This window comes from Microcaecilia unicolor, chromosome 9, assembly GCF_901765095.1.
Source record: "Microcaecilia unicolor chromosome 9, aMicUni1.1, whole genome shotgun sequence".
NCBI lineage: Eukaryota > Metazoa > Chordata > Amphibia > Gymnophiona > Siphonopidae > Microcaecilia > Microcaecilia unicolor.
The window spans coordinates 22,983,946-23,009,615 of NC_044039.1; the positions used below are offsets into that span (position 1 = coordinate 22,983,946).

Sequence of the window (25,670 nt, forward strand, 5' to 3'; positions counted from 1 at the left end):
TAGATCAGCTCTTCGGCTGTTTGGGCTAGCTGTGGAAGCAAAATCCGCATGCTTTAGGGGGGAAGGGGGGGAGCTGGAGGAGTCGCAGCAATCATATAACAGAAATACTTAATGGCCGCACCTCAAAAAAGACATAGTGGTCTATAAAATAATGAGTGGAATGGAAAGGGTTGATGTGGAGCGTCTGTTTACACTTTCCAAAAATTCTAGGACAAGGGGGGCATGCGATGAAGCTGCAGTGTGGTAAATTTAAAACGAATCGGAGGAACTTTTTCTTCGCTCAACGCGTAGTTAAACTCTGGAATTCCCTGCCGGAAAAGGTGGTTAAGGCGGTTAACTTAGAGGACTTCAAAAAAGGGTTGGACGGCTTCCTGGAGGAAAAAGCCATAGAATGTTATTGAATGGACGAGGGAATAATACAGTAGTTCTAGGATGGGTGGGACAAATTGCTTGTTCTTTTGGCCGCTGTCGGTGACAGGGTGCTGGGCTCGATGGACCCTTGGTCTGTCCCAGCATGGCGATGCTTATGTACTTATTATGAGGTTCCAGAAGGAACACACGAGTTTTGTCCCTGACCAAGGGCAGTTGCTGCAATGATTCGGCTGCCTAACAATGGGAAGGTTATAACAGCGGAAAAAAAAAACCTCCCATGTAGTTGCGAATGAAAGTTTGTGGTGCCAGATCTCAAATCCGGTTACAACCGAGTTGGAAACCCAAGGGAGCAGGAGGAGACTCCTAGGCCTTTCTTTCCCAACACCCCCTCCACCCCCCCCCCCCCCCCAAAAAATAAAATCTTCCAGTGGACTGACAAGATTTTCCTGGCATGATTTTCTTTCCTGCAGAATTGTTTCCCTTGCAAAAGTTGCAGGAAACCGAAACCTAGCCCTGAAATACAAAGAGGCAAGCACGTAACCTTCTCATCACAAATGACAGGAAAACTACACTCGAAATCGAGCAGTGGCCCATGCTGAAGTTAGTCACATGGTTTGCTGAACGAGAGTACACGTATGCAGAAGATGCTCTACACCCTTCCAACATACTGAAAGGAATCATGGTCCAGTTCTTGCTCCCTACCCAACTCCTTGCATCTAACCCTTCTTATGGATCATTCCGTTTAGCAGGTGTATAATTTTTACCCCTGTAGAAACCAAACTCAACTTAAGCAAAGCTCAGTCTACTCTGCGTGGAAAAAACTAATGTCCACACATTTTAATCAACACATTCTAATTAACGTTAGGTTAACAAGTAGGCCCGATGAGTCAAAAATGCTAATAAATATAGCCCAAAACACTTTCCCTCCCCCCCCCCCCCCACCTAAGGTTTAGACAAGTTCCTGAAGGGAAAGTTCATAGTCTGCTATTGAGACAAACATGGGAAACAACTGCTTGCCCTGGGATTTGTAGTATGGAGTGTTGCCATGATTTGGGTGTCTGGCCATTGTTTGGCAAACAAGATACTGGGCTAGATGGACCATTGGTCTGACCCAGTATGGCTACTCTTATGTTCTTATACCAAAATCAAATGCTAAATATATGTACCGTCAGACTTCTGATAAAGTAATGTGTATGCAACAAAAGATTTTATATACAAGTTATTAAAGTGCAGACCTCTGAGAGGTACCTAAAAATCTCAATTTTCATTCCAACATGCAGGATTATGCCAGGTTTTGAACGACTTTATTAACTCATCAGCTATTACCTGCTGTATAAGTTGCCTTGTCTATAGATGCTACAGCTCCTCATGGCTTCACAGGGGTCTTGCACCTCATATATGCTGGCGTCACATTCCGTCACACTATTGGTATTCCGCCATTCAAAACACGGATCAGAAGCCAGAGCAAAAGGCAAGTTCTCATATTCTCGAATTTCTTCATAATGACGAACATTTTCATATTCTGGGGTTGAATTAACCTTAAGAGGCATTTCTGGTGGCTTTGTCCCCGATAAAAACTGCTCTTCATCCAAAGACCCTGACCTTTGACCGCTTGGTGTGTCTAGCTGATTTCTCTGCTTCGTTTTTTTCTTTTGTGATGTCGGGCTAGAAGAATCAGCAGAGTGTGCTTTAGCAGCTTTTTGTTTCCTGTCGCCTGCTGGGGATGTGAAGCTGAAACCATGACTTATCCCATTCCCTTCTGCGGATGAAAGGCCGGTAGCTGTGCCACTGTCCACCGACTGGCTGCCCTTAGACAAAAACCTCTGAAAATCACTTTTCATTATGCACACAGACAGCTTCATGTTTAGTAACTTCTTTAAAGAGCTTTTCTTTGGACAGTCTTTGGCAGGTTTTTCTACTCTTTCGATATCAACTGAAGACAAAGATTTTGCTCTAGGCTTGGTGACGATGGTTGACGCTTCAATATTTGAAGCAGTCTTTAAGCACTCTGGACTGCCTGGAAATGGCAGTATCGGATGAGGTAATTTCCAGACAGGTTTTTCTGATGCCTGTTTTGGAAAGTCACAATTTGACGACATGACATCCTCTTTGGCCAACAGATACCTAAAGCGAGTCCTATCCAAATTTCCTTCTCTGCTCGTTTCCTCACTTGAAACATAAGAATGCTTTTCAACCAGCTCCTCAGATGCAGACTTCTTCAGCAGTCCAGCTGCAGGCAAGCTATGTCTTTGGGGTTTCTTGGGAATAATTCTTGGAAAACTATTAGGCTTTATGGAATCCTCTATGTTCTTTTCCTCTGCAGAGGTATCAGGGTCATCGGACGTGGGCGAGTGCTGGTCATATGTTAATTTAAGTTGTTTAGGCAAGCTCATAGATAGAGAGCTACATCTCAAAAAGCTTGTACTTTTCGCCACAGCACCTGAATTTGAATATTCTTCTGTTTTATCTGTCGACTTTGCTAGGCCAAAGTCTGTTTCAAGGGCAAAATCAACGTTATCAACCAAACTAGAAGAAGTCGTGGGTATAGAGGCAGAGGAAACAGTCAGGGCGTCCCGTATTTCTGCACCACTCTCTACCTTGATTATACACGACTGTTCACCATGGTTAGAATTTTCATGCTTTGAAACACAATCCAAGTTTTCTAAATGCTGTTCGTGATAGGAAACACTCTCCCCAAGTATATGAATTTTTGCAAATTTCTTTAAGTCACAGCTGTAAGGTTCACTGGAATTAGCCTCTGAACTGTCAGATTCATTAGGTCCTTCTCCCAGAGTCTCAATGCAGTCTTGACGGATCAGACATGCAGCACGTGCCTTCCTGGGCCTTGGAACTGGAAGCGCTTTTGTAGAAGGCCCTACTACGTATGCGCTTGAAGGACACGGTGTCTTAACATCACCTGCTGGAAACATCGCATGATCTGTGCTGCCATTTCTCAGACTACCTTGGCCTAAAGAAGAAAAAGTGTTACTATCTTCAGCAACACCGGGGCAAACTTCCGATTTCTCCAATTCGCTTTCAGTTACCTTGCCGAGACTGTCTCTGCCTTTGTCTCTAGATTCCTCCGAGCGGGACAAAGATTTATCAGACTCTGTAAATTCCATGTCAATTCTTTTATCACTATAACATCCATTAGCTGCCTCTCTGTGCTCTATGTGATTGCCGTTAGAGAGTGCGTCCACTCTTGAAATAGTTTGAACTTGGTCTTCCAAACAGTTGACTTTTGATACCACTGGACTGGTCCCAAGGACCTTCTCACAAGGGTTATTTTTTTTCCTCGTTTCTACAGGTGGGGATGGATGCCGGCACAATTTATTGTTTTCTAAGTTTTCAAGCGTTTCTAGCTGGTCAAAACCAGTTTGAGTTTTAGACCGTGCCTTGTCATTTCCAAGCTTATGACTGCACTCTGCCCTGCATGAGCAGGTTGGGATAATATATGCAGGGTTTTCACATCCTATTACTGGTGCTCCATTTCTGCAATTCATGGTATCCAAGTTTACAGAGCAATTTCCTTGATGCTCTCCCAAAGACTTGATACCGTTTCCTATGGACGGGGAAGGCCTCGATTCAGCGACAGAAGAACTACTGAGAACCTTTGGCTTAGGTGCAATGACGGGTTTTGGTTTCTTCGATGTTGGTGTGAGGCTGGAACACGCTAGATCTGGCTTGGGCGCAATGGGTGGAGGGATCAGCTTGTGTCCCATTGCAAATTTTGGTTTGGGTGCCACTGGAGGCTTCTTAGCTTCTAGAAAGGAGAAAAAAAAAAAGAAGAAGTTTTAGTCAATAAACAAAAATTTCTCTTTTAGAACAAGAATGTCAGTATCATTATAAACATTCCACCTGTGTTCATTTTCCTTTCCACATCTTAATTTCTCTCTTCCCTTTTCTGCCCCATTTATAGAACTTCTACTCCCACTTCAGACTGAATGTCTCGGTGACGTATACAGTTGTGTGTCATTTAGACACACGAGACAACAGTGCACCACCTCTCCCCAATCCACAAGGTAGTGCCAGAAATGCCCTAACAATATGGTATCCGCTCTATATCCGGCCCTGTCAAAACGTGTATTTTGTTGAAACCTTCAGTAAACAGAGGCCAATACAACCTACATGGCACAAAGTTAAAACATGAAATTGCTGATCTGTTGTTAGTGATCTGTAACCAGTTGTTAAAATAGTTCTTAGTACCTGAAGGTTGGAGGGTGGCCAATGTAACGTCGATTTTTTAAAAAGAGCTCCGGTGTGATCTGGGAATTACAGAACGGTAAGCCTGGCTTCAGCGCCGGGCAAAACACTGCCAACTATTATAAAGAATAAAATTACGAAACACACAGACAAACATGGTTTAATGGGACAGAGCCAGAACGGATTTACCCAAGGGAGGTCTTGCTTCACCAATTTGCTTCATTTCTTTGAAGGCGTGAATAAACACGTCGATAAAAGTGAGCCGGTTGATGTAGTAAAAGGGACCCCTAGTTTGTTTGGATGCGGGTGTCATCATAAGTGTGCCCGATACCCGATGTTACATGGGAGGGGAGGTATTTCTGTGGCACGCTCAACCCTTACCAATCCCAAAACTGAAGTCTCTTGCCTTGCGGCCAGCCGTAAACTACATCCCATCTTCAATTTGATTCTCTTTGTCTATTTGCAAAACAATAATGCACAGGGGACAGAACAGCAGCAAGAAATCTATATCCTCTGCTGAACTTGTGGAAGATTGGGAAATCTCATCCGTGCACAGCTTCCTCGCTGCAAAATTTCAGACTGGATGACTTCCACATTACAGGGACATTTCTTCCCTGTTTGCTGTAAGGCATTAAAAAAAAAAAAATTAAAAGGAGCACTCAGATCTAGGGGTTTTGACTAATGCACTGGTACCACAAAACCACAGCAAATATAGACAGGACCCTGCAAATAATCTCTATAAGCATACTGGATGGACCATACAGGCCTCTATCTGCCGTCATTTACTAGAATCAGGCCCGCACCTGAAAGAGGCTGTAATGATGAGCAGGAAATTGAAAATTCCTCCAGGGTTTACTTGTTACACTTAACATGTACATCCCTTTCATTCTCCTAAATAATTTTTTCGGTTTTTTTCTGGACTTTGCTCACACCTTTTTCAGTAGTAGCTCAAGGTGAGTTACATTCAGATACAGTGAATGATACATACCTGTAGCAGGTGTTCTCCGAGGACAGCAGGCTGATTGTTCTCACGACTGGGTGACGTCCGCGGCAGCCCCCACCAACCGGAAAAAGCTTCGCGGGACGGTCGGCACGCAGGGCACGCCCACCGCGCATGCGCGGCCGTCTTCCCGCCCGTGCGCGACCGCTCCCGCCAGTTGAATGACAAGCAATAAAATATGAAACACAACTCCAAAGGGGAGGAGGGAGGGTAGGTGAGAACAATCAGCCTGCTGTCCTCGGAGAACACCTGCTACAGGTATGTATCATTCACTTTCTCCGAGGACAAGCAGGCTGCTTGTTCTCACGACTGGGGTATCCCTAGCTCTCTGGCTCACTCAAAACAAGAACCCAGGTCAATTGAACCTCGCAACGGCGAGGGTACAACAGAAATTGACCTACGAAGAACAACTAACTGAGAGTGCAGCCTGACCAGAATAAATTCGGGTCCTGGAGGGTGGAGTTGGATTTACACCCCAAACAGATTCTGCAGCACCGACTGCCCGAACCGACTGTCGCGTCGGGTATCCTGCTGGAGGCAGTAATGTGATGTGAATGTGTGGACAGATGACCACTTCGCAGCCTTGCAAATCTCTTCAATAGTGGCTGACTTCAAGTGGGCCACTGACGCTGCCATGGCTCTAACACTATGAGCCGTGACATGACCCTCAAGAGCCAGCCCAGCCTGGGCGTAAGTGAAAGAAATGCAATCTGCTAGCCAATTGGAGATGGTGCGTTTCCCGACAGCGACCCCTAGCCTGTTAGGGTCGAAAGAAATAAACAATTGGGCGGACTGTCTGTGGGGCTGTGTCCGCTCCAAGTAGAAGGCCAATGCTCTCTTGCAGTCCAATGTGTGCAACTGACGTTCAGCAGGGCGGGTATGAGGCCTGGGGAAGAATGTTGGCAAGACAATTGACTGGTTAAGATGGAACTCCGACACCACCTTCGACAGGAACTTTGGGTGGGTGCGGAGCACTACTCTGTTGTGATGAAATTTGGTATATGGAGCATGAGCTACTAGGGCTTGAAGCTCACTGACCCTACGAGCTGAAGTAACTGCCACCAAGAAAATGACCTTCCAGGTCAAATACTTCAGATGGCAGGTATTCAGTGGCTCAAAAGGAGGTTTCATCAGCTGGGTGAGGACGACGTTGAGATCCCATGACACTGTAGGAGGCTTGATAGGGGGCTTTGACAAAAGCAAGCCTCTCATGAATCGAACGACTAAAGGCTCTCCAGAGATGGCTTTACCTTCCACACGATAATGGTAAGCACTAATCGCACTAAGGTGATTCCTTACTGAGTTGGTCTTGAGGCCAGACTCTGATAAGTGCAGAAGGTATTCAAGCAGGATCTGTGCAGGGCAAGAACGAGGTTCTAGGGCCTTGCTCTCACACCACACGACAAACCTCCTCCACTTGAAAAAGTAACTCTTTTTAGTGGAATCCTTCCTAGAGGCAAGCAAGACACGGGAGACACCCTCAGACAGACCCAACGCAGCGAAGTCTACGCCCTCAACATCCAGGCCGTGAGAGCCAGGGATTGAAGGTTGGGGTGCAGCAACGCTCCGTCGTTCTGCGAGATGAGAGTCGGAAAACACTCCAATCTCCACGGTTCCTCGGAGGACAACTCCAGAAGAAGAGGGAACCAGATCTGACGGGGCCAAAAGGGCGCTATCAGAATCATGGTGCCACGGTCTTGCTTGAGCTTCAGTAAGGTCTTCCCCACCAAAGGTATGGGAGGATAAGCATACAGGAGGCCGGTCCCCCAATGGAGGAGAAAGGCATCCGACGCTAGCCTGCCGTGTGCCTGAAGTCTGGAACAGAACAGAGGCAGCTTGTGGTTGGTCTGAGAGGCGAAAAGGTCCACCGAGGGGGTGCCCCACTCTCGGAAGATCTTGCGTACCACTCTGGCATGGAGCGACCACTCGTGCGGTTGCATGACTCTGCTCAGTCTGTCGGCCAGACTGTTGTTTACGCCTGCCAGGTACGTGGCTTGGAGGAGCATGCCGAACCGGCACGCCCAACGCCACATCCCGACGGCTTCCTGACACAGGGGGCGAGATCCGGTGCCCCCCTGCTTGTTGACGTAATACATTGCAACCTGATTGTCTGTCCGAATTTGGATAATTTGGCAGGACAGCCGATCTCTGAAAGCCTTCAGTGCGTTCCAGATCGCTCGGAGCTCCAGGAGGTTGATCTGCAGATCCTTTTCCTGGAGGGACCACAGACCCTGGGTGTGGAGCCCATCGACATGAGCTCCCCACCCCAGGCGAGATGCATCCGTCGTCAGCACTTTCGTGGGCTGTGGAATTTGGAATGGACGTCCCAGGGTCAAACTGGTCCGGATGGTCCACCAGAGCAGTGAAGTGCGGCAACTGGTGGAGAGGCGGATGACATCTTCTAGATTCCCGGTGGCTTGGAACCACTGGGAAGCTAGGGTCCATTGAGCAGATCTCATGTGAAGACGAGCCATGGGAGTCACATGAACTGTGGAGGCCATATGACCCAGAAGTCTCAACATCTGCCGAGCTGTGACCTGCTGAGACGCTCTGGTCTGTGAAGCCAGAGCCAGGAGATTGGTGGCCCTCGCTTCGGGAAGGTAGGCCTGAGCCGTCTGGGTATTCAGCAGAGCTCCTATGAATTCCAGAGACTGCGTTGGCTGGAGATGGGACTTTGGGTAATTTATCACAAACCCCAGCAGCTCCAGAAGTCGAGTAGTGCACTGCATAGACCGGAGGGCTCCCGCCTCCGAGGTGTTCTTGACCAGCCAATCGTCGAGATATGGGAACACGTGCACTCCCAGCTTGCGTAGGTAGGCCGCTACCACCACGAGGCACTTGGTGAACACTCGTGGGGCAGAGGCGAGCCCAAAGGGCAGCACACAATACTGAAAGTGCCGTGCGCCCAGGCGGAATCTGAGATACTGTCTGTGAGCTGGCAGTATCGGTATGTGAGTATATGCGTCCTTTAAATCCAGGGAACATAGCCAATCGTTTTTCTGAATCATTGGCAGAAGGGTGCCCAAGGAAAGCATCCTGAACTTTTCTTTTACCAGGAATTTGTTCAGGCCTCTCAGGTCTAGGATGGGGCGCATCCCCCCTGTTTTCTTTTCCACAAGGAAGTACCTGGAATAGAATCCCTGCCCTTCCTGCCCGGGTGGTACGGGCTCGACCGCATTGGCGCTGAGAAGGGCGGAGAGTTCCTCTGCAAGTACCTGCTTGTGATGGGAGCTGAAAGACTGAGCTCCCGGAGGACAATTTGGAGGCAGGGAGGCCAAATTCAGGGCGTATCCGCACCGCACTATTTGGAGAACCCATTGGTCGGAGGTTATGAGAGGCCACCTTTGGTGAAAAAATTTTAACCTCCCCCCGACCGGCAGATCGTCCAGTACGGACACTTTTAGGGCGGCTATGTTCCCGTGGATCCAGTCAAAAGCCCGTCCCCGGCTTTTGCTGTGGAGGCGCAGGGGGCTGCTTAGGCGCACGCTGTTGACGAGAACGAGCGCGCTGGGGCTGTCCCTGTGCCTGACGAGGCCTTCGGGCCGGCTGGTTGTACCTACGCTTTGCAAAAGAATAGGGTGCAGCCTGCCGGGCCCGGGAAAAACGTCCACCTGTGGAGGTGGATGCTGAAGGCGCCCGGTGGGAGAGCTTGTCGAGAGCGGTTTCCCGCTGATGCAGTTGGTCCACCATCTGCTCGACCTTCTCACCAAAAATGTTACCCCCCCCCGGCAAGGGACGTCGGCCAGTCTCTGCTGGGTGCGGTTGTCCAGGTCAGAGGCACGCAGCCATGAGAGCCTGCGCATCACTATACCTTGGGCCGCAGCACGAGATGCCACGTCACAGGTGTCATAGATACCCCTGGACAGGAACTTTCTGCACACCTTCAGCTGCCTGACCACCTCCTGATAAGGCCTGGACTGCTCCGGCGGGAGCTTCTCGACCAGGTCCGCCAGTTGTTGCACATAGGTCCGCATGTGAATGCTCATATAGAGCAGGTATGACTGGATGCGGGTCACGAGCATGGAGGATTGGTAGGCCTTCCTCCCAAACGAGTCCAGAGTGCGAGACTCCCGCCCCGGGGGCGCCGAGGCGGTATCCCTCGAACTCCGTGCCCTCTTGAGAGCAGAATCCACGACCGCTGAGTCATGGGGCAATTGTGGCCGCATTAACTCTGGGTCGGAGTGGATCCTGTACTGGGACTCTGCTTTCTTGGGAATGGTGGGGTTAGTTAATGGTCGCACCCAGTTCCGAAGCAGTGTCTCCTTGAGGACATTGTGCAGCGGCACCGTGGAGGACTCTCTAGGTGGTGATGGATAGTCGAGGACCTCGAGCATCTCGGCCCTTGGCTCTTCCACAGAGACCACGGGGAAGGGAATGCTAATAGACATATCCCGCACAAAGGAGGCAAAGGAGAGACTCTCGGGAGGTGAGAGTTTCCTCTCCGGTGAAGGCGTGGGGTCCGAGGGAAGGCCCGTAGACTCCTCTGAGGAGAAATATCTAGGGTCCTCCTCTTCCCCCCACGAGTCCTCATCCTCGGTATCGGACATAAGCTCATGTAGCTGAGTCCTGAACCGGGCCCGGCTCGACGTCGAGGCACAGAGGTCTCGGTGTCGTCGAGCGGTGGACTCCCGCGCCGGCGGGGACGGAGCTCCCTCCATCGACGTCGACGGGGACTCCACCTGCGTGGCGGTCGAGACCGGCGCCGCAAGCGGCGGCGGTGTCGACGGCCCCGGCGCCGGGCTAGAGCTCGCCGGCGCCACAGTCATCGGCGCCGAGGGCGCAAGCACCCCCGGCGCCGGCACAGCCTGGCGCATCAGCCCTTCCAGGATCCCCGGAAGGATGGCTCTGAGGCACTCGTCCAGGCCCACTGCCGGGAAAGGCGGTGGGGCCGGTAGGGGCGTCGGCGGCAGAAGCTGATGGGGGCCAGGAGACGGCACCGAGGTGCCGGAACCCCGACGCGTCGGTACCTCCACCACCGACGGAGACCTCTCCTCTCGACGATGACGCTTCGGCGTCGCCTCCTCTCCGATATCCGGATGCACCGAGGGCGACCGGTGACGACGCTTCTTATCCTTCTTGCGATGCCCGTCACCGGCGCCGGAAGGCATGGAGGAGGAGGAGGTCGATCCCCCTCGGTCTCGAGGTACTGGGTCAGACAGGGTTCGGTCCCGCGGCCCACGAGCTGAGGGAGTGACCGGGGCCGATTGCCCACGCGGCCTCTCACCTCCACTCTCACCGGAGGACCGGCGGGCCGACGGGACCTGTTCTCCTGGGGTCGCTGCCATCGGTGCCGATGTCTCGGGCATCGATACCGGTACCGAAGGGCCGGGCGTCGATACCGATGCCTTCGAGGTCGACGTCGAGGGGCCGGCGCAAGTTCCAAAAAGACGGTCCCGCAGAACTTGCCTCGCAACCTGAGTCCGTTTCCGGAGACCGAGACACAGAGAACACGACTTGATATTGTGCTCCGGCCCGAGGCACTGGAGGCACCAAGCGTGGGTGTCGGTCTGCGAGATCGGCCGGCCGCAGCGACCACACTTTTTAAATCCACTCGGGACCTTCGAGGACATCGACGGAAAAATCGCGTCGGCGAAGTCAAAGTCGTCAATGGTGGCTGGAATCACACCTCGAAAAAGAAACGACCGAGCGACCACTAGGCCGCAACGTGGCGTCCCCGCTAGAAGCGAGGGAAAAGGGGAGCGCGTGCTCCACACGCTCAGGTTTTTTTTTTTTTTGAAAAAGGAAACCGGCGGTAACCAAAAAACAAGAAGTTTTAGAAAGAAAAGCGACGATCCGCGTAAACGCGATCGAAATCCGGCGGCTGAAAACAGAGAGAGCGGCAAAGCACAACTCTCTCCAGTCGCGGAAAAAAAGGAACTGGCGGGAGCGGTCGCGCACGGGCGGGAAGACGGCCGCGCATGCGCGGTGGGCGTGCCCTGCGTGCCGACCGTCCCGCGAAGCTTTTTCCGGTTGGTGGGGGCTGCCGCGGACGTCACCCAGTCGTGAGAACAAGCAGCCTGCTTGTCCTCGGAGAAACTGGATATTTCTCTGTCCCAGGATGGCTCACAATCTAAGTTTGTACCTGAGGCAATGGAGGGTTAAGTGACTTGCCCAACATCACAAGGAGCAGCAGTGGGATTTGAACTGGGCACCTCTGGATTGCAAGACCGGTGCTTTAACCACTAGGCCACTCCTCCACTCTAAGGCGTTGCAGACAGAGTGAGACTATATGGAGAATAAAATTTATTTCCTAGCAAACACACTTTCCTCCCCCATTCAAGTGCAGTTCTCTCATCTTCCACTGCTCACCCCACTCACTGCTCTCGTCTCGTCCCCCCCCCCCCCCCCCCTCCATCAGCTCTCCCCCTCTCTTCCTCCCATTTTTAACCTTTCATCTCCTCCATAAAGCCCTGCTGCTGCAGCGGCCTACCAGGCCACATGGGGCTGAAGATGCTTCATCACCTCCTGGGGACCAATTTAGAGCTGAACATGCTGCCGCTGTCCCTCGTTTCTAGAGCTATCCTGTGAGGCAAAACAATCCACTTGCCTGTAACAATACCTTTATTCAGCATTGACTGTTTCTAAGCCAGGCATCAGAGGTCATATTGCACCGATCTACAGTATAGTCCAGTGCTCCCAGGTCCATAAATTCAGAACTGGTACCAGTAATCAAGTACATAAGTACTGCCACACTGGGACAGACCAAAGGTCCATTAAGCCCGGTATCCTGTTTCCAACACTGGATAATCCAGGCAGTGCCATAGCAAGGGTGCCTGACACCCGGGGCGGGTCGCCGCTACGCACCCCCCCCCCCCCCCCCGGGGTGCAGCACGGGCACGGCGCACCCCCCCTCCGGAGTACACCCCCCCCCGAAACGCACTCTCTCCCCCCCCCCGAAACGCACCCTTACCTTGCAGTGGGGGGCAGGCGGGAGGGCCGATCCGCCCCCAGTGCACGTCACTGGGAGCTGCGTCGGCTCTGCTGCTTCCCTGCTTTCTCTGCCCCGGAACAGGAAGTAAACTGTTCAGGGGCAGAAAGAGCAGGGAACCAGCGAGCCGACACCCCCCCCCCCCCAATGGTGTGCACCCGGGGCGGACTGCCCCACTGCCCCCCCTTCCTACGCCACTGAATCCAGGTCACAAATACCTGGCAAGATCCCAGAAAAGCTCAATACATTTTATGATGCTTATCCCAGAAATAAGCAGTGGATTTTCCCCAAATCAATTTAATAATGGTCTATGGACTTTTCCATTAGGAAACCGTCCAGACCCTTTTTAAACCCCAGTAAGCTAACCGCCTTTACCAGATTCTCTGACAACTATTTCCGGAGTTGAATTACACATTGAGTGAAGAAAGATTTTCTCCAATTTGTATTAAATTTACTACTTTGTAGCTCCATCGCATGCCCCCTAATCCTAGTATTGTTGGAAAGAGTAAACAAACGGTTCACTTCTACCCGTTCCACTCCACTCATTATTTTATAGACCTCTATCATATTTCCCCTCAGCCATCTCTTCTCCATTTCCATTTCTTTCTAAAGTCACAGAACAAACTGTGGTGACCTATTTAACTCAGTTTCTGGAGACACATGAGGTATTACATTCTAATCAAACAGGGTTTCGTCCCCATCATGACACAGAAACAGCCTTGCTACACGTGTTTTTTGGATATCCAGAAAGCACAAGCTAATAAAAACACAATCCTCTTGCTTTCGCTGGATCCGACGGTGGCATTTGATATGCTAGACCACAATCTACTTTAGCTTCGTTTAGCAGAAAAAGGAATTTCCAGTCTGGCTCTCTCTATACGATCTTGCCAGGTTCTCTGGCAAGATGAACTTTCGGACCCTTATGAATCACCATGTGGGGTACCCCAAGGTTCTTTACTTGCACCAGCTTTATTTCAATGGTGTAGCTAGGTGGGGCCACATGGGCCTGCCCCCCCCCCCCCCCCACAAGTTTGCTCTGGGCCCCTGGTTGGCTGGCGGGGATCCCCAACCCCTCCAGCTGAAGACTTCATCCAGTGCTGGTCTGCGGCAGCGCCGCTGCATTGCCTGCCCTGCTCTCTCTTACCCTCACATCAGGCACGCTCCTTTTAGTGAAATTCAGTTTCACTAAAAGGAGCATGCCGGATGTGAGGAAGAGAGAGAGCAGGTCAGGCAATGCTGCGGTGCCTGAGACCAGCGCTGGACGAAGTCTTCAGCTGGTGGGGGTTACTACTACTACTCAACATTTCTAAAGCGCTACTAGGGTTACGCAGAACTGTACAGTTTAACATAGAAGGACAGTCCCTGCTCAAGGAGCTTACAATCTAAAGGACAAATGTACAGTCAGTCAAATAGGGGCAATCAAATTGGGGCAGTCTAGATTTCCTGAATAGGTATAAAGGTTAGGTGCCGAAGGCGACATTGAAGAGGTGGGCTTTGAGCAAGGATTTGAAGATGGGCAGGGAGGGGGCTTGGCGTAAGGGCTCGGGAAGTTTATTCCAAGCATAGGGTGAGGCGAGGCAGAAAGGGCGGAGCCTGGAGTTGGCAGTGGTGGCGAAGGGTACTGAGAGGAGGGATTTGTCCTGTGAGCGGAGGTTTCGGGTGGGAACGTAAGGGGAGATGAGGGTAGAGAGGTAATGAGGGGCTGCAGATTGAGTGCATTTGTAGGTTAGTAAGAGAAGCTTGAACTGTATGCGGTATCTGATCGGAAGCCAGTGAAGTGACTTGAGGAGAAGGGTGATATGAGCATATCGGTGCAGGCGGAATATAAGACGTGCCGCAGAGTTCTGAACGGATTGAAGGGGGGATAGATGGTTAAGTGGGAGGCCAGTGAGGAGTAGGTTGCAGTAGTCAAGGCGAGACCCCCCCCCCCCCCGCCAACCAAGATGTTACAGCGGTGGGAGGGTGGCAAGGCGGGGGAAGGGGTGGCGACAGGGCAGCGACCAAAATTTGCCCCCCACCTCGAGGTCTGGCTACACCCCTGCTTTAACATTTACTTGGCCCCTTTGGCTTTCTTGATTCAAAAACTGGGATTTATACCATATCTCTTCAAAATCTTATGCCTCTAGATACCCTTCTCTGACAGATGTTATAACTAAACTGAGACAGACAGAGCATTAGCTACAACAGAATAAGTTAGTTTTTATGGTCTGTGCCCTTATCTTGGCTGGGTAAATATGGATGGGCTGGAGTGTAAATTTTAAGGGGCTTCAACGTTAACTTCAGAGGTGTTAGTGCGGGAGCAGTGCTGGGCAGACTTCTGCAGTCTGTGCCCTGAAAGTAGCAAGGACAAATCAAACTCGGGTATATATCGCATACCATGTATAATGAGTTTATCTTGTTGGGCAGACTGGATGGACCGTACAGGTCTTTAATCTGCCATCATTTACTATGTTATGTTAATTTACAAAAAAAAAAAAAGCCCCCGCGTTTTCACACTTTCAGTAAATCTTCTCCAACACCTCCTTTGTTTACACTAGATTTTGGTAACATGGCTCTATAGCCTAGTGATACAATCAAAGTTTTGGGCGTACTACTGGACTCCACCCTCTCTTTCAAGGCCCATATTTCAGCGGTTGTTAAAGCATGTTTTTTCAGACTTCATCAGATACGTTCAGGTCAACATTTGTTTGATTTAAAAAAAAAAAAGCACTACGTATAGTAATTCATGCTTTCGTCATGTAACGAGTTGATTACTGCAATGTGTTCCTCAGGGGCATTGGCCAGAGGGAAATCAGACGCTTACAACTGATGTAAAATACAGCTGTGAAACTACTTTTTCATGCTAAAATATATGATCATGTGACTTCCACTGTTAAAAGCTGAACACTGGTTGCTGGTAGGATATCGTATTTGGTGTTCAAAAATTTTCACTCAGGACTGTCCAAATTTCTGTCCCTGGATGAACTTTACGATCCAGCCAACAATCATTACTGTCTGTTCCACCATTACGTGCACTTCCGTCCTCTGCACTTTGGAAGGTAATGTTTAACAAAGAGGGACCTACACTCTGGCATAATTTACCCATTTCTCTACGAACAGAATCCTCTTTCCTCATTTAAAATTTTACTTTAAAACACATTTGTTTCAGTCTGCTTTTGATAGCTAATATTTTCCTATCTAGTCTGACTGCTCTGCTGGACCTAGTTAAACTAAAACCCTGAGAGATGTGGTGGGTTTGCTAATCTATTAATACCTATTATTGCCTGCGCTGTTAATCTCTCTCTTCCCCCCCCCCCTTCCCCCCCCCCCAGTCCTCCACATTTTCTTTTGCCCCTTCCCCTGCCAGTCTAGCATCTCTCCTGCTCATGCTTGTCTAACATCTCTCCTGTCCGTCCACCCCCCCCCCTCAAAAAAAAAAAAAATTCAGCAGCTCTCCCTCCCCCTGCCCAGCCCCATGGCGCTCCTAACCTGTCTCCTTGCTCCTTCCTTCCTGAGTGCAAATCAGCAGCTCTCCTGATGCCCAGCAACCCCCCCCCCCCCCCCATGGGTCCAAACACCACTCCTGCCTGGGTGCTTCAAACCTGTCTCCTTGATGCAGTGAGACAGGTTGTCTGCAGCTGGCCCTGGAACCTTTCCTCTGTACGTCCCGCCCCCTGCTGATGCAATTTCCTGTTTATAGAAGGTCTGGGATGTGCAGAGTAAAGGTTCCAGAACCAGCTACAAACAGCGTGTGGTGGTTGCTGCTGCAGCAAGGAGTTTGAAGCACCACAGGCATGGGAAGAAGCAGGAGAGGTTTATGGGAAAGGAGGATGTTGCATGGGGCGCAATCAGGGGAGGCCCAAGAGGATTTTAGCATTAAGAGACATGGACACGGCTTCAAAGATAAGATAAGTTGATTATTATTTAGAGCACATGTAGATTGAGCACTTTTATGTGTTTGCAATAGAACTTACAAAAAATGAATTAAGGGATAGCCCAATGAAGAGATGCTATGCCACTAGGCAAAAGATTTAATGACATTGTCTTTATAAGTGGTATCTTCCGAGGGTTCCCTTATACAAGTATAAGATTATATCACATCATGAACATGTATAACAAACCAATGTGTAATGAGAAAAACTAAAGGTTTTGCTATTGGCAGACAGTTAGTTCTTATTTTTTGGTTTTGTAGTTTATTTGCATGGGGAGGAGAGACATTGGTGCTGGAGAGGACAACCAAGTCTAGTGGGTGTGACCAGAATCTCACTCTTGCCAGCCCTGCAGATAAAAAAAAAAAAAAAAAATTTGCCTCTTCATATCTTTATTCTTCCTTAAATTTGAAAAGTACTGCCTGAGAATCCAGAAAGTCCGAAAATCAGGACAGACCCAATCCCCGAGCAGTACACATTTTTCGACTTGTATTATATATTTCTTTCAGTACTGTGCTGCCCTAAAAATCCAACCACGAACGCACACGCTGCAATGTATAAAGAAAGCAGATCACGCGATTCTTCATTTAGCAGAGTCTGCAAACTCAGTGCGTGTGAGTGTAGGCAGAAGGAAGGGTGGATACAGATCCTATGAGAGAAAATCTTCTCCAGTTCCCATGAGTCTGCAAAACATCATAAAAGCCACTGAGCTTCCTGTGGATCAGAAACTAAAGAGTGCAGTGCAGCGAGACCACAGTCCCACGTTAATTTCAAGTCAGTCAGGCGATACCTTAAATAAATTAAAACGCACCGGCTTCCTTACTCAGCAGAATTCTCTGTGCGTTGGCTCTCAAGTTACAGAATCTGCAGCTGAACTTTGGGATGTGGTTCCCGACTGCTGCCACATTTGCTGTCCACAGCACTCCACCGACTGTTTATTACCGAGCGTGGGCGAGATAAATGTTAAGCCTTCAGTAAATCGCTTACTGTCTGCATCTAGCCAGAATGGTATTAAACCCTGCTGGAGGAGATAACCGACCCAGACCAAGTGGGCTGGGAATGGGGTCATTACACACAGACCCCATTAAACAGCGGGCAAAAAGCTGCACCACAAGGATTTTTTTTGGGCATCTGCCCAGTAAACCATCTGTCAAGGCACCTTAAAACTTTATTTCCTGTATAAATGGAGCTCTCCTAAAGAAACGGCCTACCTGAAGAATTTTGCGTGCAGAAAGGAAACAGATTCAATGGGGAAGGAGAGGTTTCTGCCTTAAGAAAAACATTTTACACAGACGTTCAAAAGCGTAAAGACAAACCGGGTCTTATTAAGTACGTCAGCCTCACAGAGCTTTTGAGGTTTTTGCCATTTCAACACAAAACAAAATAAGGAAGAAAAATGAGTCACTGCATCCCAGAAGCTGCTTACAGACAAAGCTTATAAATGTCATCAAAGGACTCTACATATAAAAAAAAAAAAAACCTGCTTAAAATAAAAGGAGAGGGAATAAAAATCTTGCTGCTTTTTTGTGAGGTCTATTCTAGCCTTTTATCTAGAGTTTTATTTGTATTCTAGATTTTTTTTTGTTTCATTTGTACCCCGCGCTCTCTCACTCATGGCAGGCTCAATGCAGCTTACATGGGGCAATGGAGGGTTAAGTGACTTGCCCAGAGTCACAAGGAGCTGCCTGTGCCTGAAGTGGGAATCAAACTCAGTTCCTCAATTCTCCAGGACCAAAGTCCACCACCCTAACCACTAGGCCACTCCTCCACTGTTGCTACTATTTGAGATTCTACATGGAATGTTGCTATTCCACTAGCAACATTCCATGTAGAAGACGGCCCTTGCAGATCACCAATGTGGCCGCGCAGGCTTCTGCTTCTGTGAGAGTCTGACAACAGGACGTCAGACTCACAGAAACAGAAGCCTGCGCAGCCTTCTACATGGAATGTTGCCAGTGGAATAGCAACATTCCATGTAGAATCTCCAATAGTAGCAACATTCCATGTAGAATCTCCAATAGTATCTATTTTATTTTTGTTACATTTGTACCCCGCGCTTTCCCACTCATGGCAGGCTCAATGCGGCTTACATGGGGCAATGGAGGGTTAAGTGACTTGCCCAGAGTCACAAGGAGCTGCCTGTGCCTGAAGTGGGAATTGAACTCAGTTCCTCAGGACCAAAGTCCACCACCCCAAAAACTAGGCCACTCCTCCACTCTCTGTTTTTATATTACCCCATTTTAAAACTGGTACAAAACCAAACAGGCTCCTGGTAGAAACAGGAAATCAGATTTTCTACTGTTGGGATCCAACAACTTTTCTAGCCCTGTGATTTGATTCATTCAACAATTCTACATTGACTGTAAAATACTTCAGTGCCATATTTCAGTACAAGAAACCAAAGAGTTGTGAACTGGGTAGGGGGTAGAGTGTATAGCCTCCAGACAAAGCCCCCTTCTCACAACCTTTGAACTCTGCCTGCTGATACCTATGATGGAGGTGCAAGAATCTGCTCCGATGTCCATACAATTTATTTCCACTTGTACTAACCATACAGACACTAAAGCTGGCCCTCTGGCTCAGAGAGGGAGCTAGGCTTGATTTCAAGAGGAGAAATTTCTACACCCTGGTTCAAACAAGGGTGGAAATGTTGATATCACAACCTCTGGATGAAGGGAATTTCAGCCATAAAAACAACAGCGACACCTAGTGGCAAAGTGGTCCTCTGTGCCCCTGTTACGGATGGGTTGGATTGATGCAATGCCAGGGCAAGGGTTTTAAGCACCCGAGATAACAATTGAACTTTACAAACCCATCAGTTACCTTTCAAGCCCCTGGGGGATCCCCTGAAGATTTTGATAATTATATCCTACCCCTTCCCTCCAAAAACAATCCTGTAAAATCACTTAATTGGACATCATAGTTTTAAATATTAAACTTCTTTTCAATGTATACAAATGGGGTAATTTGATAAGCAACTTGAATAAATAATTGCTTATAAAAATCACCCTTGGGCTATAAACATATAGACCAATTTCTATCAGTATGTTCAGGACCGGCCTGATCACTGGGCAACACGATATTTGCCTAGGACAATTTAAGGGGTGGCAAAGTCACCAACATGCCAATGGAAGACTCATCGTGGCCAAAATGGGCATGCTCAAGGCCTTCCCCCCCCCCCACACACCTTGATCCCACCCCCTCAGAAATTCCAGGATTCAGCAAGCTTTGCACATGTGCAGATGCTCAAGATCCCACGCCAACTGCAACAAGTGTCATACAGGTACACTGACTGCTGTGTTGGTCTGCCAGGAAGAAGTTAGAAAGAGAAGGAAATCCGCAGGACGCCACGGCGGAGGGATGCTGGACTACAGAAGAATAAGGAAAGGAATGGGGGATGTTCAGGGGAGAACCTAGAGCCACCTAGGAGTCGGGTGGGGGAGAATGCATGGCTGAAAGTTTGCCTAGGGTGTTACATACCCTTCTGCCGGCCCTAGGCACATACAAGGGCAGCGTAACTTTTGCTCTGGAGTAGAGTAAGTTTATGACACAGCTTTCAGGGATGCTATTTTATAAGATAGCACATATATTGACTTTATACAACAGGTACAATATAAGGGCCAGTGTGATTAGGCACCCTGCTATACAAAATGTCCAAAATCAACTTACCCAGGTTAACAGGCTAATGGAAACTGCCCCCCCCCCCCCCCCCCCCGTAGGTATAAGTATTTATTTATTTGTTACATTTGTACCCCACATTTTCCCACCTCTTTGTAGGTTCAAGGTGGCTTACATAGTGCCGGAGCGCAGATGCATATTCCGGTGTATACAAATACAAGGTGAAGTTGTAGTAGGGTTCGGTTCATGCGGTAGAACCACATAGAGGAATCGTTCGACGAGAGTTCGGTGATTATCATTATGAGTTTTAGTGTTGTTGTGTCGCAGTGATCAGGCATTTATGTTGGATCTGTAGGGTATGCCTTTCTAAACAGGTGGGTCTTGAGTGACTTTCTGAAAATGTAGGTGGTCATATACGGTTTTCATGTCTTTTGGTAGTGCATTCCATAATTGTGTGCTGATGTAGGAGAAGCTGGATGCATACTTAGATTTGTATTTAAGACCTTTGCAGCTTGGGTAGTGTAGATTTAGGTGAGTTCGTGTAGATGCAGATAAGTTTCTGGCTGGTAGGTCGATTAGGTCCGACATGTAATCCGATGCTTCACCGTATAGGATTTTGTGGACCATAGTACAGATTTTGAAGGCAATCCGTTCCTTGATTGGGAGCCAGTGTAGTTTTTCGCGAAAGGGTTTTGCGCTTTCGAATCGCGTTTTTCCGAAGATGAGTCTTGCAGCCGTGTTTTGTGCAGTTTGAAGTTTCTTTTAGAATTCTGCGTAGATTCCGTTGCAGTAGTCGATATGGCTCAGAACCATCGATTGAATCAGGTAGCGGAATATTTCCCTCAGGAAGAACTGTTTCACGCGTTTGAGTTTCCACATTGAGTAGAACATTTACTTTTGACTTACCCTCACTGTCAGAGGATCTAGTGCTGCTTATAATGTGTGATTGATGACTAAGCGGATTAAAAATGCCAGAATTAAATTAAATTCAACCCCTACATATATGCAGATGACGTCACAATCTACATCCCGTTCAGACATGATCTAAATGAAATCACCAACGAGATCAACCAAAGCCTCCAAACAATGCACACCTGGGCAGATGCATTCCAACTAAAACTTAACGCAGAAAAAACACAATGTCTTGTACTCACCTCACAACATAACACAAAACACTTCTCCACCATAATCACACCATATTGTTCTCTTCCTATCTCACAAAACTTGAAAATTCTTGGAGTCGCCATTGACCGAAACCTCACTCTGGATGCCCACGTGAAAAAACACGACGAAAAAGATGTTCTACTCCATGTGGAAACTCAAAAGAGTAAAACCTTTCTTCCCGAGATACATCTCCCGCACCCTGATACAGTCAATGGTAATAAGTCATCTGGACTGCTGCAACGCACTATACGCGGGTTGCAAAGAGCAGACTATCAAAAAACTCCAAACTGCCCAGAACACTGCCGCAAGACTCATATTTGGAAAAACTAAATATGAAAGCGCAAAACCCTTAAGCTCCACTGGCTCCCACTTAAGGAACGCATTGTGTTCAAGATCTGCACGATTGTACACAAAATCATTCACGCGGACGCCCCAATCTACATGATAAACCTTGTGGACCTACCTCCAAGAAACGCCACAAGATCATCCCGCAAATTTCTCAACCTACACTTCCCCAGCTGTAAAGGACTAAAACACAAGCAGATGCACGCCACCACCTTCTCCTACATAAGCACGCAATTATGGAATGCATTGCCTACAGACCTGAGAACAAATCGACGAAACAACTGTTTTCTGCAAATCTCTGAAGACTTATCTCTTCAATAAGGCCTACAAAGAGAACCGATAGCCACACTAGTCCCTCTCACAAACCCACTCAGTTAAGAAAGCCCCCCTCCTATAATTACCCTAACCACTCCCTTCCCTCACTTAATTTCTACACAATACTAAATGTATCTGCTATCCTGTAACGACAATGTTTACATACTATGTAAGCCACATTGAGCCTGCAAATAGGTGGGATAATGTGGGATACAAATGCAATAAATAATAATAATAAATTGAACCACTGACTAGCGATTTAGTCAGCGGTACAGTTGCGAATGAAAGCTCTTGGCTCTGTGGCCCAGAAGAGACTGGCTGTCACTCAGCTGGAAGAAGAGGAAGCCAGCGAGCCTAAACCTGGCAAAAAAAATAAAATAAAAATCACATTCACATGATGGAGAGAAATGTATGAGGATCACCCAAGACAGAAACATGAGCAATTTTACAAATGCCATCAAATATCTGGACCAAGAAAAAAAAAATAAATTTCATGAAACTTAAAACTAAAACAGTAGAAAAGGGACGAACAAACTTTCTTTTGAAAGCAGAACCATGAGTAAACAGTGTGAGCTGGACACATGACAGGGTTAATGAAATAAAACCAGGAATGTGGGAGGGCAAGACAGTGTGTCTGTGTGTCACATTTCCTTTGTTCTCCTCAAGGGACCTATGAAAAGCTCAACAGAGGACCCACATCCAGAAACAAACCCGGAGGAGGTTTAAAAATAAAACTCACAAACATGCTTTAATTTCCTTCTGACTGGCAAATCTTAAGACACCATGACAAAAGTCAGGCCACAGTCGCTTTAATGCTTAGTACAGTTCCCGACAAATTAGGAGTCATTACGTTCTGTGTAAATCAGCAATATTTGGATACTGGTTTCAGGCCCCTACTAATAATGAGATAAAATGCCACAAAGCACTGTGGCATACTCAAGCGCTCTTATGGGTTTGGAAAGAAGCCAAATGTTTATTTCAAGAGTTCTAGCTCTGCTGTGCTTCCAAGCATCCTTGGTATGAGCCCTCTATCTGTACAACTACGCAGGAGGAAAAGCTACCAGAAGGGCAGGCACAATTTGTAATGCTGTGATACCTTCAGCGTTTGACTTTCAAAAAAGCACAAAGACTAGGGAACACTCAATGAAGTTACATGGTAATAAATAGGAGAAAAAAATATTCACTCAACAAATAGTTAAGCTCTGAAACGCATTACCAGAGGATGTGGTAAAAGCAGTTAGCATATCTGGGTTTAAAAAACAACAACATTTTGACATGTTCCTGGAGGAAAAGTCCATCATCTGCTATTAAGTATATACACTAAGTAGAAAGCAGCATGTGGTCAGAGATCCTGCATAATGCATCCAAAGACCCTTGAAACAGGCCTGGTGGCAAGGTTCTATACAAAGACCTCTCTCACGTCACCCAGGTGTTTGCCATCTCGCCACTAGGGTGCAGCTGGAATCCCATCCAATCACGAACCTATGAAGCGTCTGGAATAATTTTTGTTAAGAATTGCTAAAGAGTTACTTCCTTGATGGACACGAATTCTACACACTTCAAAGCACTCTGCCAAGTCCGGACTCCCTCTGTCTTACCGCTAGGATCCCAGATCGCGTGGCCATCCTGATTAATGAAAACCGCTCTGGTTAAGTGCCACAAATGTGCTCGACTTGGCTTAGGTACCCAGGCAAATATTGTCATTCTTCCCACCCAACAGGATATTAAAAATAAAATGTACATAAGGGGTGGAGAATGTCTGTCTATCCGTCTGAAACAAAACAAAAAACTCTCCAAAAGCTTAACAGAATGGGATCAAATTTGACAAGGGGGAAAACAAAATCAGAAAAAAGATACATCAAGTCTGAAAATGGGTCAGGTCACACTGGAGAGTTGCAGAGAAATGCAGTCCCCCTCCCCCCCCCCCCCCAAAAAAAAAAAAGTATGGCCTAATATATTTCTACAGGAGAGAGGGTTGGAGGTAATTACAAGAGGCATCCTCACCACACACCCTGCTGCCATACTCCTGTTCATACTGGACAGCTCATAGTGATTCGTGTCTTATGTGACACTAGTAAGAAATGCCCGTTTCGGGGAAAAAAATGAAACGGACGCTAGCAAGGTAATCCCCCCCCCCCATCCTCCCTCCCTCCCGAGTTCCAGACCCCCCCCTCCGTCCCTCCCTTCCGAGTTCCACACCCCCCTCCCTCCGTCCCTCACTCCCTACCTCACTCACTCCGTCCCTCACTCGGTTGCGAGTTTGTGATGAAAGTTCGCAGCGCTCTCCCCGCTGCTGTCACTGAAATCTCTGGAACTCGTGCGTTCGCTGCCCCGCCCTCGATGTCATTCACCGGCCCACCCTCGACGTCATCGCGTTTTGGCGCGAGGGCGGAGCTACAGTGACTACCGGATATCTCGGGCGCCTCATCCAGCTTGAGGCTTCATTGGAACATTGGAGGTGCCTTTTATATATATATAGATTTTCTTGGTTGTAAATTCTACTGTGAAACTAGCAACTGGACTGTGCAGCTTTTTTTTTTTTACTGGTTGTAATGTACAGTTACACCTACTGATGGGGAGATGATCAAAAGCCTCAAGCTGTTCCAAACACCACTCTAAAAATAGCACTGGAGTAGGTGGGGCTTTACACACGCTGTTTACTCTGATCATAGGATAAAAATGTGGGAGCATGTGCTTGGGCACAATCCTCCTGCACTTGTTTGACAGGTCTAGGCTGTCAAAAGTCCAGACCTGTCAAAACACAGGGGCTGGAGGTCCAAGGGACCACCAGACCCCCCCCCCCCCCCCCTAACCACCCCTGGTATCCCTTTCCATGCAGCCCTGATGACCCAGTGGACCGCGAGTCAATCCTCTCCCAAACCCCACCCCTGGTGGTCCTAGCGGCCCTTCCTCACCCCCTTACATACGGTGGAGGAGGAAGGTGACCTCCCGCCTCTTCCAATCGGCACTGCCTCAAAAATGGTGGCGTCCGGCCTTGCCCAGTGCATCCTGGGATGCACTGGGTGGGGCTTCACACCATATAAGGACCCTTATATGGATCCGAAGGCAGGGGGCACGGAAAGGCCACTAAGACCACCAGGGGTGGGGATTGACTCGGGGCCTACTGGGCCACCAGGCTCCATTCATGTGAGGGGATGTTGGGGGGGGGGTTAGGGGGGCTGGAACTTGTGTCAGAGGGGATGTCAAGTTGGGGTTCCTGCTCGAGGGGGGGGTGCCTACTAGCATGGAAATGCATTCTGGACAGGGCTCACCATTCCTCCCCAATGGTCTGCAAACCCTAACACCAGCTCCACGTTGGCAAAGGGTTTGCCGCGGCCAGCGGGTCAATGTTTGGTGCGCTGGTTGCCGATCATTGGGGAGGAACAGGTTTAGCATGCATTTGCATGCTACTTGAACTAAAAGCCCTGTTTTGCATGCTAGTTGTGTTCAGAGCCCGCAAGCGTGTTGTTTCACGCTCTCGGGGGCTCTGACCATGGGCCGGCAGCAAACGCAGGCACTAGTATGGCGCCAACAGCCTCCAGCACCTGAATTTGCTTCTGATCATCGGCCCATGAATGAGTCACATAGTTTGCTCCTGGTTACTGTATGTACTTCCTACCAGTGGTAGAGAGGCACAGCAAAGCCTGTTGCTTTACGGCAGAGCCACCCTGTGGTTAAACTGTAAAATCTATCCTTTGAAATCTGTTGACAGTGACGTCTAATGGTTACATACAATATCACTCTTATGTAATTATTCTTTTCAAACCGTCCTTTCCCCCTCCAGGCCAGAGGCAATGTACAGAGTGGGAGGCACAGA

General features: G+C 48.5%; 1 protein-coding gene across 1 annotated transcript in view; it reads right to left on the reverse strand.

Moving 5' to 3' along the window:
- FGD6 (FYVE, RhoGEF and PH domain containing 6) overlaps positions 1 to 25,670 on the reverse strand; it is a 170,444-nt gene that overhangs the window by 125,069 nt on the left and 19,705 nt on the right. Inside the window, exon 2 of the mRNA XM_030214964.1 lies at positions 1,699 to 4,135. Coding sequence (XP_030070824.1) covers positions 1,699 to 4,135 — 2,437 coding nt within the window. The remainder of the gene's footprint in view (positions 1 to 1,698; positions 4,136 to 25,670) is intronic.